At 46.9% G+C, this 13320-nt stretch overlaps 1 protein-coding gene across 3 annotated transcripts in view; it reads left to right on the forward strand.

Moving 5' to 3' along the window:
• The window catches only part of zeb2a (zinc finger E-box binding homeobox 2a), a 130751-nt gene that overhangs the window by 87191 nt on the left and 30240 nt on the right, over positions 1-13320 (forward strand). For all 3 annotated transcript variants that reach the window (XM_034186811.1, XM_034186812.1, XM_034186810.1), the window contains one exon: positions 11781-12062. In XM_034186811.1, the coding sequence (XP_034042702.1) occupies positions 11781-12062 (282 nt within the window). The remainder of the gene's footprint in view (positions 1-11780; positions 12063-13320) is intronic.

Genomic DNA, 13320 nt, shown 5'->3' on the forward strand with positions numbered 1-13320 from the left:
CAGGCAGCGGCAACGGCGGCAACGGCGGCGGCGTGGAGACGATATGAAACCTTTCAGGTGTCATTGTTACCTGAAGGCGTCTTTGACCCACCAGCAGGATTCTGATGTTTTTTCACTGTTAATAAATGGCGACTGGTGGCGAGTTGATCCGCCCTGATGCTTGATGGATTTTTACTCAAGCTCCGCCCTCCTCCTGCTGGATCTGAGTGCTGTCATTGGCTGCCGTATCAATATATCGATGATGGATACGCCACTCTGAAGCACAGCTCCATAGTCCAAGCTGCCGATATTTTTCTGATATATCGGCCTGCAAACTGCCTCCGAAAACGCTCTCAGTCTGGATTATCAGGATCTGGATTTAACCTGAATTTTCACATTTTTGCTTTGGAAATACCAAACACAAAAATCTGCTTGATGGGAAAATAAAATAACTTTCATGGATCCAGTGAAGGAAATATGAGAACAAAGAGATGAAACAAATGAAATGAAGGTGAATATTCTGGTTTTACTTTTGGACAGAATGAGACCTTGAAAGCGTCACCTGCCTCGATGATCTTTAAAGGTCTGTGAGGCAGAGAAAGAGGAGCGGTCTCTTTTCTGGAACTCATGATCCAGTCTTTAGACCCATCCATGGAAAACACCTTCTTCCAAGCACCTGGCCGGAAACTTCCCCGTCCTTCCCCTTCAAAAAGCTGGGGGGCATTTGTTCACCCTTTTTTTTTTTTTACAAAAAGCCACTTCTTCCCTTCCAGCTTCGGACGGGAGTCAAAGTGCAGCGGCGCAGGAGGCCATGACGAAACCCTCCGTGCTGGGGGGGCAGATTAATGTGTCTTTGTGGGAGGAAGGGAGAGAAAAGGAGGGAGGTACGGTCCTGAATGAGCACAAAGGGTGGATCGGCGCAGAGGTGACGGATGCAGACAAAGGGCCTCTGTGAGGTTAGCAGGTCGGAACGGCGGCGCTCGGCCCACACAATGGAGGTGCGGCGAGTCGGCGGGCGGGGGGGGGTGGGGGGGAGCGTTTCGTCAAATGTGTCACAGGGGACAAAAACCGTGCCCGCTCCCCGGGGTTGCGGTGAAAAGTTTTCTTCCTCCTGGTTTGGAAACTGTTAAAGTATCCAGACCAGCAGCACAGGATGGGATGTGACGTAACGGAACTATCGGACCAGAACCCGCTGGCACCTGCTGTACCGCCGCAGTCACATGACCCGGCAGCCAAACTCCATCCTCAGTCTCTTTTGTCTGAGGGTCACTGTTGTTCTGTGCACGCCTCCTGCACGCCAACAACCAGCCAGACGGTCCTGAACCGGCCCGGTTGCTTAGCAACAAGCAGAAACCCCCCCTCCCCCCAACTAACAAGGCTTTGTTGTTTTAAGGTGGAATTCTCTTGAGTGCAACATTTACTTCTTTATTTCATGACTTGATGCTGCATATTTATGAAAAAATAGAAAAGTCGTACCAGGTTCAAACCCCACAGAGGGACCGTTTGTCTGTGCAGCCCTTTGTGATGTCACCGTCCCAGTTTACAAAGTAACAGATAAAAGTTTTCTCATCGGATCCAGATCGGCCACAAATTTTAATCTTAACTATCAGACACACTTTGACTGATGTGAACGCTCTATGACATCACAGCCACTTTATTAGGCACGCGGGTCCAATCATTACGTCCAGCGTGTGTGGTTTAAACCCATTTAAAGTTATCTGAAGCAGTTTAAGGACAGTCTTTACATCGTCACAAATAAACCTGAAACCAGATCCACTCAGTTGCATTGTATTTCATAGAACCAGATCAGAATCCTGATTCAGATTGAAATAAAATGTTATTTCTTGGCTGTCCAGTGAATGAAAGGATTCACAAAAAAAAGTAAGATTGTGGGACTGAAGTGCTTTAAAGTGTCAGTGATCACATGATGTCTCTGGTTGAGGCCCCGCCCACAGTGACTGACATTCTTAGTGTGTACATTAAATCCGCTGTACTTTTATTTGAAGTACTATGTCGTAGTACTGCAGTACTATGTGTTGCAGTATGTGGTGTGACTGCTGGTTTGTCCTGCAGGTTTGAGGTCAGAAACGCTTTCAGCAAAAAGGCAAAAAGCACAATAGTTGCAGGTCTGAAGGGGGGGGTTTAGACGTAGAGTGAGATCATATTCTGTCCCGACATATACCTCGACCACACAGCGAGCATTCACGTCTCACTTTCCACTTTCTTTTCTTTCTTTTTTCTGATCACAGAGGGCATTACCCGGCCTGAACTCCCCCTAAATCCTGGCGGTCACACCTCTTATTAAAGGAGGTTTTGTCCCACGCCCTCCACCCCCGCCCCTGCTCTTGGTATTCAGCCCAGGTCAGCAGATTTCAGCCCGGCCCACCGTGGCTCCCCTTTTTAATTTGCACCTGTTGCGCAGTTGTCCGGGAGGCAAGTTCCGAAGCACACAGGCAGACAAAGATCATATTATGAGCAGATATGTGCGGCCTAATCTCCACACACCCGCGGGCGAGGAGGGGAAAACAGCCGAGAGATTCCGTTCCCTGGGAACCTGTGAGGAATGGCACGCTGTGAGGATGTAAAGGTTTACAGTTTAATGTCCCTGCTAGGAGGACACATCGCCGCAGCCGCTCCAAATGAGAGGCTCCTGGCTTCAGGTTCCAGGCTTCTGACTCCGGGCCCTGTGCTCCGGGCTCTGGGCCCTGTGCTCCTGACTCCGGGCTCTGGGCCGTGTGCTCCTGACTCCGGGCTCTGGGCTCCGGGCCCTGTGCTCCTGACCCCGGGCCCTGTGCTCCGGGCCCTGTGTTCCTGACCCCGGGCTCCGGGCTCTGGGCCCTGTGCTCCTGACTCCGGGCTCTGGGCCCTGTGCTCCTGACTCCGGGCTCTGGGCTCCGGGCCCTGGGCTCCAGGCCCTGTGTTCCGGGCTATGGGCTCCGGGCCCTGTTCTTTGGGCCCTGTGCTCCTGCCTCTGGGCCCTGTGCTCCGGGCTCCGTGCCCTGTGCTCCTGACCCCGGGCCCTGTGCTCCGGGCCCTGTGCTCCTGCCTCTGGGCCCTGTGCTCCGGGCTCCGTGCCTTGTGCTCCTGACCCCGGGCCCTTTGCTCCGGGCCCTGTGTTCCTGACCCCGGGCCTTGTGCTCCGGGCCCTGTGCTCCTGACCCCGGGCCCTGTGCTCCGGGCCCTGTGTTCCTGACCCCGGGCCCTGTGCTCCGGGCCCTGTGTTCCTGACCCCGGGCCCTGTGCTCCGGGCTCTGGGCCCTGTGCTCCTGACTCCAGGCTCTGGGCCCTGTGCTCCTGACTCCGGGCTCTGGGCTCCGGGCCCTGTGCTCCAGGCCCTGGGCTCCAGGCCCTGTGTTCCGGGCTATGGGCTCCGGGCCCCGGGCCCTGTTCTTTGGGCCCTGTGCTCCGGGCTCTGGGCCCTGTGCTCCTGCCTCTGGGCCCTGTGCTCCGGGCTCCGTGCCCTGTGCTCTTGACCCCGGGCCCTGTGCTCCGGGCCCTGTGCTCCTGCCTCTGGGCCCTGTGCTCCGGGCTCCGGGCCCTGTGCTCCTGACCCCAGGCCCTGTGCTCCGGGCCCTGTGTTCCTGACCCCGGGCCCTGTGCTCCGGGCCCTGTGTTCCTGACCCCGGGCCCTGTGCTCCGGGCCCTGTGTTCCTGACCCCGGGCCCTGTGCTCCGGGCCCTGTGCTCCGGGCTCTGAGCTCTGGGCTCTGCTCACCAGCAGCTTCCCATGATGTCATTGTGCTCCACGGCGCCCACAAACCCATAATTTTATTATTTAAGATCACAGTAAAATTAATAAAAAATTCATTTCAGCTCTGAGTCGAAACAAATCTCACCAACAACATAAAGTGGATGAACTGCTGTAATAAAATGCAACTAAATTAAATCATCACCAGAACAGATGGTTCAGTGAAACAAATCATTCAGAAAGATGAAGGTATCAAAGGGCTGCATTAATAAATACTACATGTCTGTCTGTAACACTGTGTTTGACAACGTATGACCTCATCACGTGACCTCGTCATATGACCTCATTATGAACTCGAACACATCAATCAAACATATTTTCATGAGCAATATATTCTTCAAATCATCCATGTTGTTGAGATATTTTAAAAACGTTGTTTTTTTAAGATAAAGATCAACTTTATTTATCCCAAAGGAAATTGTTTTGCCAGAGTACACCTCCACCACAGACTCCAGCTCCTCCCCCAGGACAGAGCCGACCCTCCTGATGAGCTTGTTGAGTCTGTTCGTGTCAGCTGCCTTCAGCCTGCTGCTCCAGCACATTACAGCGTAGAAGATGATGCTGGAGACCACCGAGTGATAAAACATCTGCAACATATTTGTGCAGATATTGAAAGATCTGAGCCTCCTGAGGGAGTACAGTCGGCTCTGACATTTCTTATACACAGCATCTGTGTATACAGTCCAGTCCAGGTTGTTGTCTGTGTGGACACCCAGGTACTTGTAGTAGTCCACAATGTCCACCTCAGTTCCATTAATGGTAACTGGGTTTGGACGGGTCTTCTGTCTTCTGCAGTCCACCTCCCGCTCCTTCATCTTAGATACATTGAGCTGCAGGTGGTGGAGTCCAGACCACTCCACAAACCCGTCCACCACACTCCTGCACTCAGGGGAAATAAAAATAAATAAATGCTCTCTGTGCGCCAACATATAGAATGACAGTGAAATCAACCAATCATATAACTGCATTAAGAAATGCATAATCGTGAAAATAACTTAATGTCATGATGGTGATACTCAGCAAAATTAAATTGGAGCGATCGGTGGTGTCGCAGACCGAACTGTCCCTCTAAAAATCAATCCCCTCAATGACTCGGTTCACAGATTATCAACTCGTTTCTGCTTCATACTGCCTCCAGTCATCATCTCTCTCAGCCACAGATATCTGAGGCTTTAGTGCAACAATCATTTCCATGTAAATTCAACATTATTTCATCTTAAAAGGCGGTGGAAGCGATCAGAGCTAAACAGCTAAATGAGCTGCTAGCTGATGCGTTCACTGCGTGTCGGACATTTTAGAGCATCATGGAATTTCGCCTCATTTCTGCTTCAAACTGACTTTAGAATGATTTAAGAGGTTTTACTTGTATCATCTGATGGTTAATAATCACAATAATCCATTTGATCACTTTGGGTGAAGAGGCTCCGTCTCAGACACGCTGCTGTGGTCCAAAATGACACGTGCGGCGATGCAAAAGCCGGACCGATTTTTAGGGGCGGACCGTTCAGTCTGTGACACCGGGCCAGTCGCTAAACCTGTAAATTCTTGTGCTGCAATGCATTATTGGATTTCTGGGTTTGGGGGTTTTAAATGTTATTGTGGTTCATGTTAGTTTAACAGTGTTGTTAGTGTTGTTGATTTATTGTGTTTTTGTAGTTCATTTGGTTTAGTGTCTTAAGTGTCACCATGTTGTCACCATAAGTGAAAAGTTTATCGTGTTTGATGCCACCCCTTCACCGTCTGTGTTGTTTTGTCTGAAAAATAAGAGCGCCTCCCAGTGGCAGATGGCCAAAAAACACGCAGTTCACCACAAATTGAATTGTTACACAGGTTGAAGATGTTTGAACGTATCTCATTCACATGCCGATTATCTACATATTAAAAGTGTGTGTGAGTTCATTAATAAGTTCAGTGTAAGTACGTGAATATGATAACAGTGCCTAAACAATTTCTACAGTAAATTAACATAAAATAATTACGTAGATCAAGCCGGTCACATGTTACTGACTCACTGACTACGTTTACATGCAGCCAATAACCCTTTCATAACCAGAATATTGGCAACAACCTGGTTGCGCACGGCCATGTAAACACCCGAATATGCTCATATTCCGGTTTTTAAAAACCCGAATATGACCCCTGGGTTACTCCTTTTCTAACCCGAATATCAGGTCATATAAACGGGCATCGGGATATCCCCATAGAAAGGAACATTATTTTGTGTTCTGCATATGTCCTATGCGCAAGGAATCTTGGTCTCTTGAGTACAGCAACTACTTGTATGAGGCGAGCGCAACCCACCGGACACCACAGAAGCAAAGATAAACAGTGCATTGTGTTCTGCGTCCTTATCAGGCGGGCCGGTCGCGGCACCGGTTGCTGCACCGGTCGGCATCACCGCGATTGCTCTGCCTCCGATGCGCTTACTGCGTCTGCGGGCTCGGTAAACACCACAGCGGGCAACTCACGCCGCCGCTCTCTCTGCTGTGCGGAGCTGCGCCAAATCTGGCAACAGGTCCAGAGACTACACTCGCGGGAAAATCCACAGCCCCGCAGGGTCTTGGTAACCGCAGCCGCAGAGCTCCTTGGAAATGACTTGGATTCTTTGCGGGTCCCGCATCCGTACCCCCGGAGGCAGTGAGTGAAGGGAGAGCACGCGTATTGTGTTCTGCCTGTGTCTGTTTATAATCTTCTCGCCCAGAAGAAAAAAGAGAGTGTTTACACAGGAGAGAAAAGTGAGAAAATGTTAATGCCTGTTTGAGAAAAGTGTATAAAGTGTGTAGTGAGGGGTTTTACAGCCTTAAAACATCTATAATAATTGTAAAAACTAACACTGACAACTTTGCGGATTTCGCCTATTGCGGGTTATTTTTAGAACGTAACTCCCGCGATAAACGAGGGACCACTGTACTTCATTAGTATCGTGAAAGACATGAATATAATGTCTTTTAGTGATGGTAGAAAGTACTGAGATAGCGACATTTACAAGAAGGTGGCCGAAAAGTTACACAAAGCAGGATTTGCATGAACGCAACATAGGAGCCTAAATGTGTCCCTTTGTTTTTTTTCTTTTGTTTGTTTGTTTTGTTTTTTAATTTTCCAACCTTTCGTCTTAAAAAAAGCGCTCATGATCCACGTTTTTATTGTTCGTTTGTGGGGGAAAGAAGACTGCAATCATCGGCCGCTTCATGAGCAGCCTTTGAAATGAGACAGCCAGCAGAGGACTACAGCCTTCATAGTGTGCAGCCTTTGAAATGAGACAGCCTGCAGAGGACTGCAGCCTTCATAGTGTACAGCCTTTGAAATGAGACAGCCAGCAGAGGACTACAGCCTTCATAGTGTGCAGCCTTTGAAATGAGACAGCCTGCAGAGGACTGCAGCCTTCATAGTGTACAGCCTTTGAAATGAGACAGCCAGCAGAGGACTGCAGCCTTCATAGTATATATATAATATAATATATATATATATAGATATAATAATTGATCAACGTATTGATTTATTCTGCCTAACAGAAACCTGGTTACAGCAGGATGAATATGTTAGTTTAAATGAGTCAACACCCCCGAGTCACACTAACTGTCAGAATGCTCGTAGCACGGGCCGTGGCGGAGGATTAGCAGCAATCTTCCATTCCAGCTTATTAATTAATCAAAAACCTAGACAGAGCTTTAATTCATTTGAAAGCTTGTCTCTTAGTCTTGTCCATCCAAATTGGAAGTCCCAAAAAACAGTTTTATTTGTTATTATCTATCGTCCACCTGGTCGTTACTGTGAGTTTCTCTGTGAATTTTCAGACCTTTTGTCTGACTTAGTGCTTAGCTCAGATAAGATAATTATAGTGGGCGATTTTAACATCCACACAGATGCTGAGAATGACAGCCTCAACACTGCATTTAATCTATTATTAGACTCTATTGGTTTTGCTCAAAAAGTAAATGAGTCCACCCACCACTTTAATCATATCTTAGATCTTGTTCTGACTTATGGTATGGAAATAGAAGACTTAACAGTATTCCCTGAAAACTCCCTTCTGTCTGATCATTTTTTAATAACATTTACATTTACCCTGATGGACTACCCTGCAGTGGGGAATAAGTTTCATTACACTAGAAGTCTTTCAGAAAGCGCTGTAACTAGGTTTAAGGATATGATTCCTTCGTTATGTTCTCTAATGTCATATACCAACACAGAGCAGAGTAGCTACCTAAACTCTGTAAGGGAGTTAGAGTATCTCGTCAATAGTTTTACATCCTCTTTGAAGACAACTTTGGATGCTGTAGCTCCTCTGAAAAAGAGAGCTTTAAATCAGAAGTGTCTGACTCCGTGGTATAACTCACAAACTCGTAGCTTAAAGCAGATAACCCGTAAGTTGGAGAGGAAATGGCGTCTCACTAATTTAGAAGATCTTCACTTAGCCTGGAAAAAGAGTTTGTTGCTCTATAAAAAAGCCCTCCGTAAAGCTAGGACATCTTTCTACTCATCACTAATTGAAGAAAATAAGAACAACCCCAGGTTTCTTTTCAGCACTGTAGCTAAGCTGACAAAGAGTCAGAGCTCTATTGAGCTGAGTATTCCATTAACTTTAACTAGTAATGACTTCATGACTTTCTTTGCTAACAAAATTTTGACTATTAGAGAAAAAATTACTCATAACCATCCCAAAGATGTATCGTTATCTTTGGCTGCTTTCAGTGATGCCGGTATTTGGTTAGACTCTTTCTCTCCGGTTGTTCTGTCTGAGTTATTTTCATTGGTTGCTTCGTCCAAACCATCGGCATGTTTATTGGACCCCATTCCTGCCAGGCTGCTCAAGGAAGTCCTACCATTATTTAATGCTTCAATCTTAAATATGATCAATCTATCTTTGTTAGTTGGTTATGTACCACAGGCCTTTAAGGTGGCAGTAATTAAACCATTACTTAAAAAGCCATCACTTGACCCAGCTATCTTAGCTAATTATAGGCCAATTTCCAACCTTCCTTTTCTCTCAAAGATTCTTGAGAGGGTAGTTGTAAAACAGCTAACTGATCATCTGCAGAGGAACGGTCTATTTGAAGAGTTTCAGTCAGGTTTTAGAATTCATCATAGTACAGAAACAGCATTAGTGAAGGTTACAAATGATCTTCTTATGGCTTCGGACAGTGGACTTATCTCTGTGCTTGTTCTGTTGGACCTCAGTGCTGCTTTTGATACTGTTGACCATAAAATTTTATTACAGAGATTAGAGCATGTCATAGGTATTAAAGGCACTGCGCTGTGGTGGTTTGAATCATATTTGTCTAATAGATTACAGTTTGTTCATGTAAATGGGGAATCTTCTTCACAGACTAAAGTTAATTATGGAGTTCCACAAGGTTCTGTGCTAGGACCAATTTTATTCACTTTATACATGCTTCCCTTAGGCAGTATTATTAGACGGTATTGCTTAAATTTTCATTGTTACGCAGATGATACCCAGCTTTATCTATCCATGAAGCCAGAGGATACACACCAATTAGCTAAACTGCAGGATTGTCTTACAGACATAAAGACATGGATGACCTCTAATTTCCTGCTTTTAAACTCAGATAAAACTGAAGTTATTGTACTTGGCCCCACAAATCTTAGAAGCATGGTGTCTAACCAGATCGTTACTCTGGATGGCATTTCCCTGATCTCTAGTAATACTGTGAGAAATCTTGGAGTCATTTTTGATCAGGATATGTCATTCAAAGCGCATATTAAACAAATATGTAGGACTGCCTTTTTGCATTTACGCAATATCTCTAAAATCAGAAAGGTCTTGTCTCAGAGTGATGCTGAAAAACTAATTCATGCATTTATTTCCTCTAGGCTGGACTATTGTAATTCATTATTATCAGGTTGTCCTAAAAGTTCCCTAAAAAGCCTTCAGTTGGTTCAGAATGCTGCAGCTAGAGTACTGACGGAGACTAGCAGGAGAGAGCATATCTCACCCGTGTTGGCCTCTCTTCATTGGCTTCCTGTTAATTCTAGAATAGAATTTAAAATTCTTCTTCTTACTTATAAGGTTTTGAATAATCAGGTCCCATCTTATCTTAGGGGCCTCGTAGTACCATATTACCCCATTAGAGCGCTTCGCTCTCAGACTGCGGGCTTACTTGTAGTTCCTAGGGTTTGTAAGAGTAGAATGGGAGGCAGAGCCTTCAGCTTTCAGGCTCCTCTCCTGTGGAACCAGCTCCCAATTCAGATCAGGGAGACAGACACCCTCTCTACTTTTAAGATTAGGCTTAAAACTTTCCTTTTCGCTAAGGCTTATAGTTAGGGCTGGATCGGGTGACCCTGGACCATCCCTTGGTTATGCTGCTTTAGACGTAGATTGTGGGGGGGTTCCCATGATGCACTGTTTCTTTCTCTTTTTGCTCCGTATGCATCACTCTGCATTTAATCATTAGTGATCGATCTCTGCCCCCCTTCTCGGCATGTCTTTTTCCTGGTTTTTTCCCTCAGCCCCAACCAGTCTCAGCAGAAGACTGCCCCTCCCTGAGCCTGGTTCTGCTGGAGGTTTCTTCCTGTTAAAAGGGAGTTTTTCCTTCCCACTGTTGCCAAGTGCTTGCTCATAGGGGGTCGTTTTGACCGTTGGGGTTTTTTATAATTATTGTATGGCCTTGCCTTACAATATGGAGCGCCTTGGGGCAACTGTTTGTTGTGATTTGGCGCTATATAAGAAAAAAGTTGATTGATTGATTGATTGATAGTGTGCAGCCTTTGAAATGAGACAGCCAGCAGAGGACTGCAGCCTTCATAGTGTGCTGCCTTTGAAATGAGACAGCCAGCAGAGGACTGCAGCCTTCATAGTGTGCAGCCTTTGAAATGAGACAACCAGCAGAGGACTGCAGCCTTCATAGTGTGCAGCCTTTGAAATGAGACAGCCAGCAGAGGACTGCAGCCTTCATAGTGTGCAGCCTTTGAAATGAGACAGCCAGCAGAGGACTGCAGCCTTCATAGTGTGCAGCCTTTGAAATGAGACAGCCAGCAGAGGACTGCAGCCTTCATAGTGTGCAGCCTTTGAAATGAGACAGCCAGCAGAGGACTGCAGCCTTCATAGTGTGCAGCCTTTGAAATGAGACAGCCAGCAGAGGACTGCAGGCTTCATAGTGTGCAGCCTTTGAAATGAGACAGCCAGCAGAGGACTGCAGCCTTCATAGTGTGCAGCCTTTGAAATGAGACAGCCAGCAGAGGACTGCAGCCTTCATAGTGTACAGCCTTTGAACTGGGACCCAATCTGTGTTTTCCATGAGCTTTGACCAAACTACTCCAAAATTTGTTCACTTCTAGATATCTGTCAAAGTGACCACCACGTTTGATCCATTTATGCTTCTTGATTGTTGAGATACAGAAAAAAGGTGTTTGTTTGTTTTGGACCATGTTTCCCTTCAAAGTAACCTTTGACCAAACTACTAAAAACGAATCATCTCTACATAATCTGTCCGAGTAATATTCCCACCAAGTCTGAAGGAAATCCATCCAGCTGTTTTTGAGTTATCATGTCTACACACACACACATACACACACACACACACACACACACACACACACACACACACACACACACACACACACACACACACACACACACACACAAACACATACACACACAATACCGTGTTTCCTGAGTAGTTCATATATAAAACATGAGCATAAAGATGGTGACAAGTGACGTAAGCCACCAAGAGAGAAAAACAGTTTCTCCAATCACAGCTTGTTCCTCTGAAAGCTGTCATGTCTGTCTTTGTGTCCGTCCCCAACTCGTCTAAACAAAAGGTCTGTTTTTCTGTGTGTGTCTGTGTGTGTGTGTGTGTGTGTACACACACACACACACACACACACACACACACACACACACAGACAGACACACGCTGAAGGAGTGTTTTTCAAACGTGACCCAGAGATGGAGCGTTTAAGCCATCGCTCCCCAGAGAGTCTGGATTTAAAAAGCCTCCCTGCCCAAGAATGTGACTCTGTCCTCCTCCGGTGCCGCTCGGCCCGGGTGTTGTTTTTGAAACCTCACGCCGTGTTGTGTTTGTGTGTCACAGTGCTGAACTATGAGAATGTGGTGGAGACGGGCTCAGAGTCAGACGAGGATGACAGGCCGTTGGTCCCGGAGGAGAACGGTTTGGCCAATGGCGGCGGCGGAGAGGAGGACAAGGCGGGCAGTCCTGCAGGCGTGCCTGCTTTGGAGGCATCGCCCCGCGTCGGCCACGCCCTGCTGTCCTACCGGGGCCAGAACAGGCCAGAGGGCAGGGAGGGCCATCAGAGTCATCATCACCACGCCTGGGACCTAGGTGACAACGTACACGAGCGTCTCAACGGTACGGGTGAGGCAACAAGACGGGCAACTTTTCAGTCTGACAGCCATTTGATTCAGCAACTATTTATAACATCAAACGTTTTGTTCATTCAGTACATTTCTAGCAGCTCCCTAAAAATGTGCTGCTGTTGGAATCAGCAAAAGGACCCCAACGCAGAGAACCACAACGATGGAAGGTGAAAACAGGTTTATTGTCCAGCAGGCAAAATACTCACCAACCTGAGCAGCAAACTAACAGACAGGCTGAGTGAAAAACAGGGCGAGGTCAGGGACACGGGGGTCAGACCAACAAAAACAGGCAAACGGTCAATAACAGAGAGCTGTCATACCAAGAGATCAACACGTCAGGGAGAAAATCAGGAACATGAAACGGAAGCAAAAGTCTGTAACAGGAAGGTAAAAACAGTGGAAACAGGCACTAGAACAATAACGCAAGAGAGTAGGACGCACATAGACAATCTGGCAATGATGGAATGAACTGGAGTACGCAGTGAAAGGTGGACATCCTGACACCTGTGGACCTGGAAGACCAGGAACAGGAAGGTGTGCTACAGGAAATGAACATGGAAGAAACATAAAAGTAAAAGTGTCAGAGAATATTTGCTATGAGAATAATTTCTCGGAAAACACAGAGAATATAAAAAAATAAAAACACACAAAGAATGAGGCCAGAAACAGAATATCATGGAGAGACAACCTGAGCACCAAGACCTGACCCATGACAAGGTCTCTGGTTCAGTCTTGGACTCTAACCAGTGATCTAAGGGGCCGACTGCATGTCTGTGGTGCACAGTGTTGTGGAGGGTCCTTGGGAACACGCGGTACCACACTTTGGCCATGTGGTGTGTTTCTCTGATCCACCACACGGGACCTCAGTGTTCAGGACCTCAGCAGCTAGAAAAGACCAAGGACACACCCATACTTCACCTGGCTACAGCAGGTAGATGGTTACTTTGAAGATGTGCTGGTAGACTGGTTGTCTGTCTGGGTGGTTGCCATCCAGGACTCGACATTTCTATCATGTGGTGGATGTGGTGCTGCCTGGCAGATCCTCCTTTCCTCATGTTTTCTATTTGTGTATGAGGGTGTAGTTTCTGTGGCGAATATGTGGAAAAACACCTGATGCCAGCGAGTCCACCAAGACAAATACCTTTAATTAAGGGCCACATGGCGAGTTGGGCTGAGCCAGGACTCCTTAACGGTGCTAAATGAAATCTGGAGCTTTATGATGGTCATTTACATACTTACAGACATAATCAAGTTGC

This window comes from Thalassophryne amazonica, chromosome 14 (assembly GCF_902500255.1).
Source record: "Thalassophryne amazonica chromosome 14, fThaAma1.1, whole genome shotgun sequence".
NCBI classification, from domain to species: Eukaryota; Metazoa; Chordata; class Actinopteri; order Batrachoidiformes; family Batrachoididae; genus Thalassophryne; species Thalassophryne amazonica.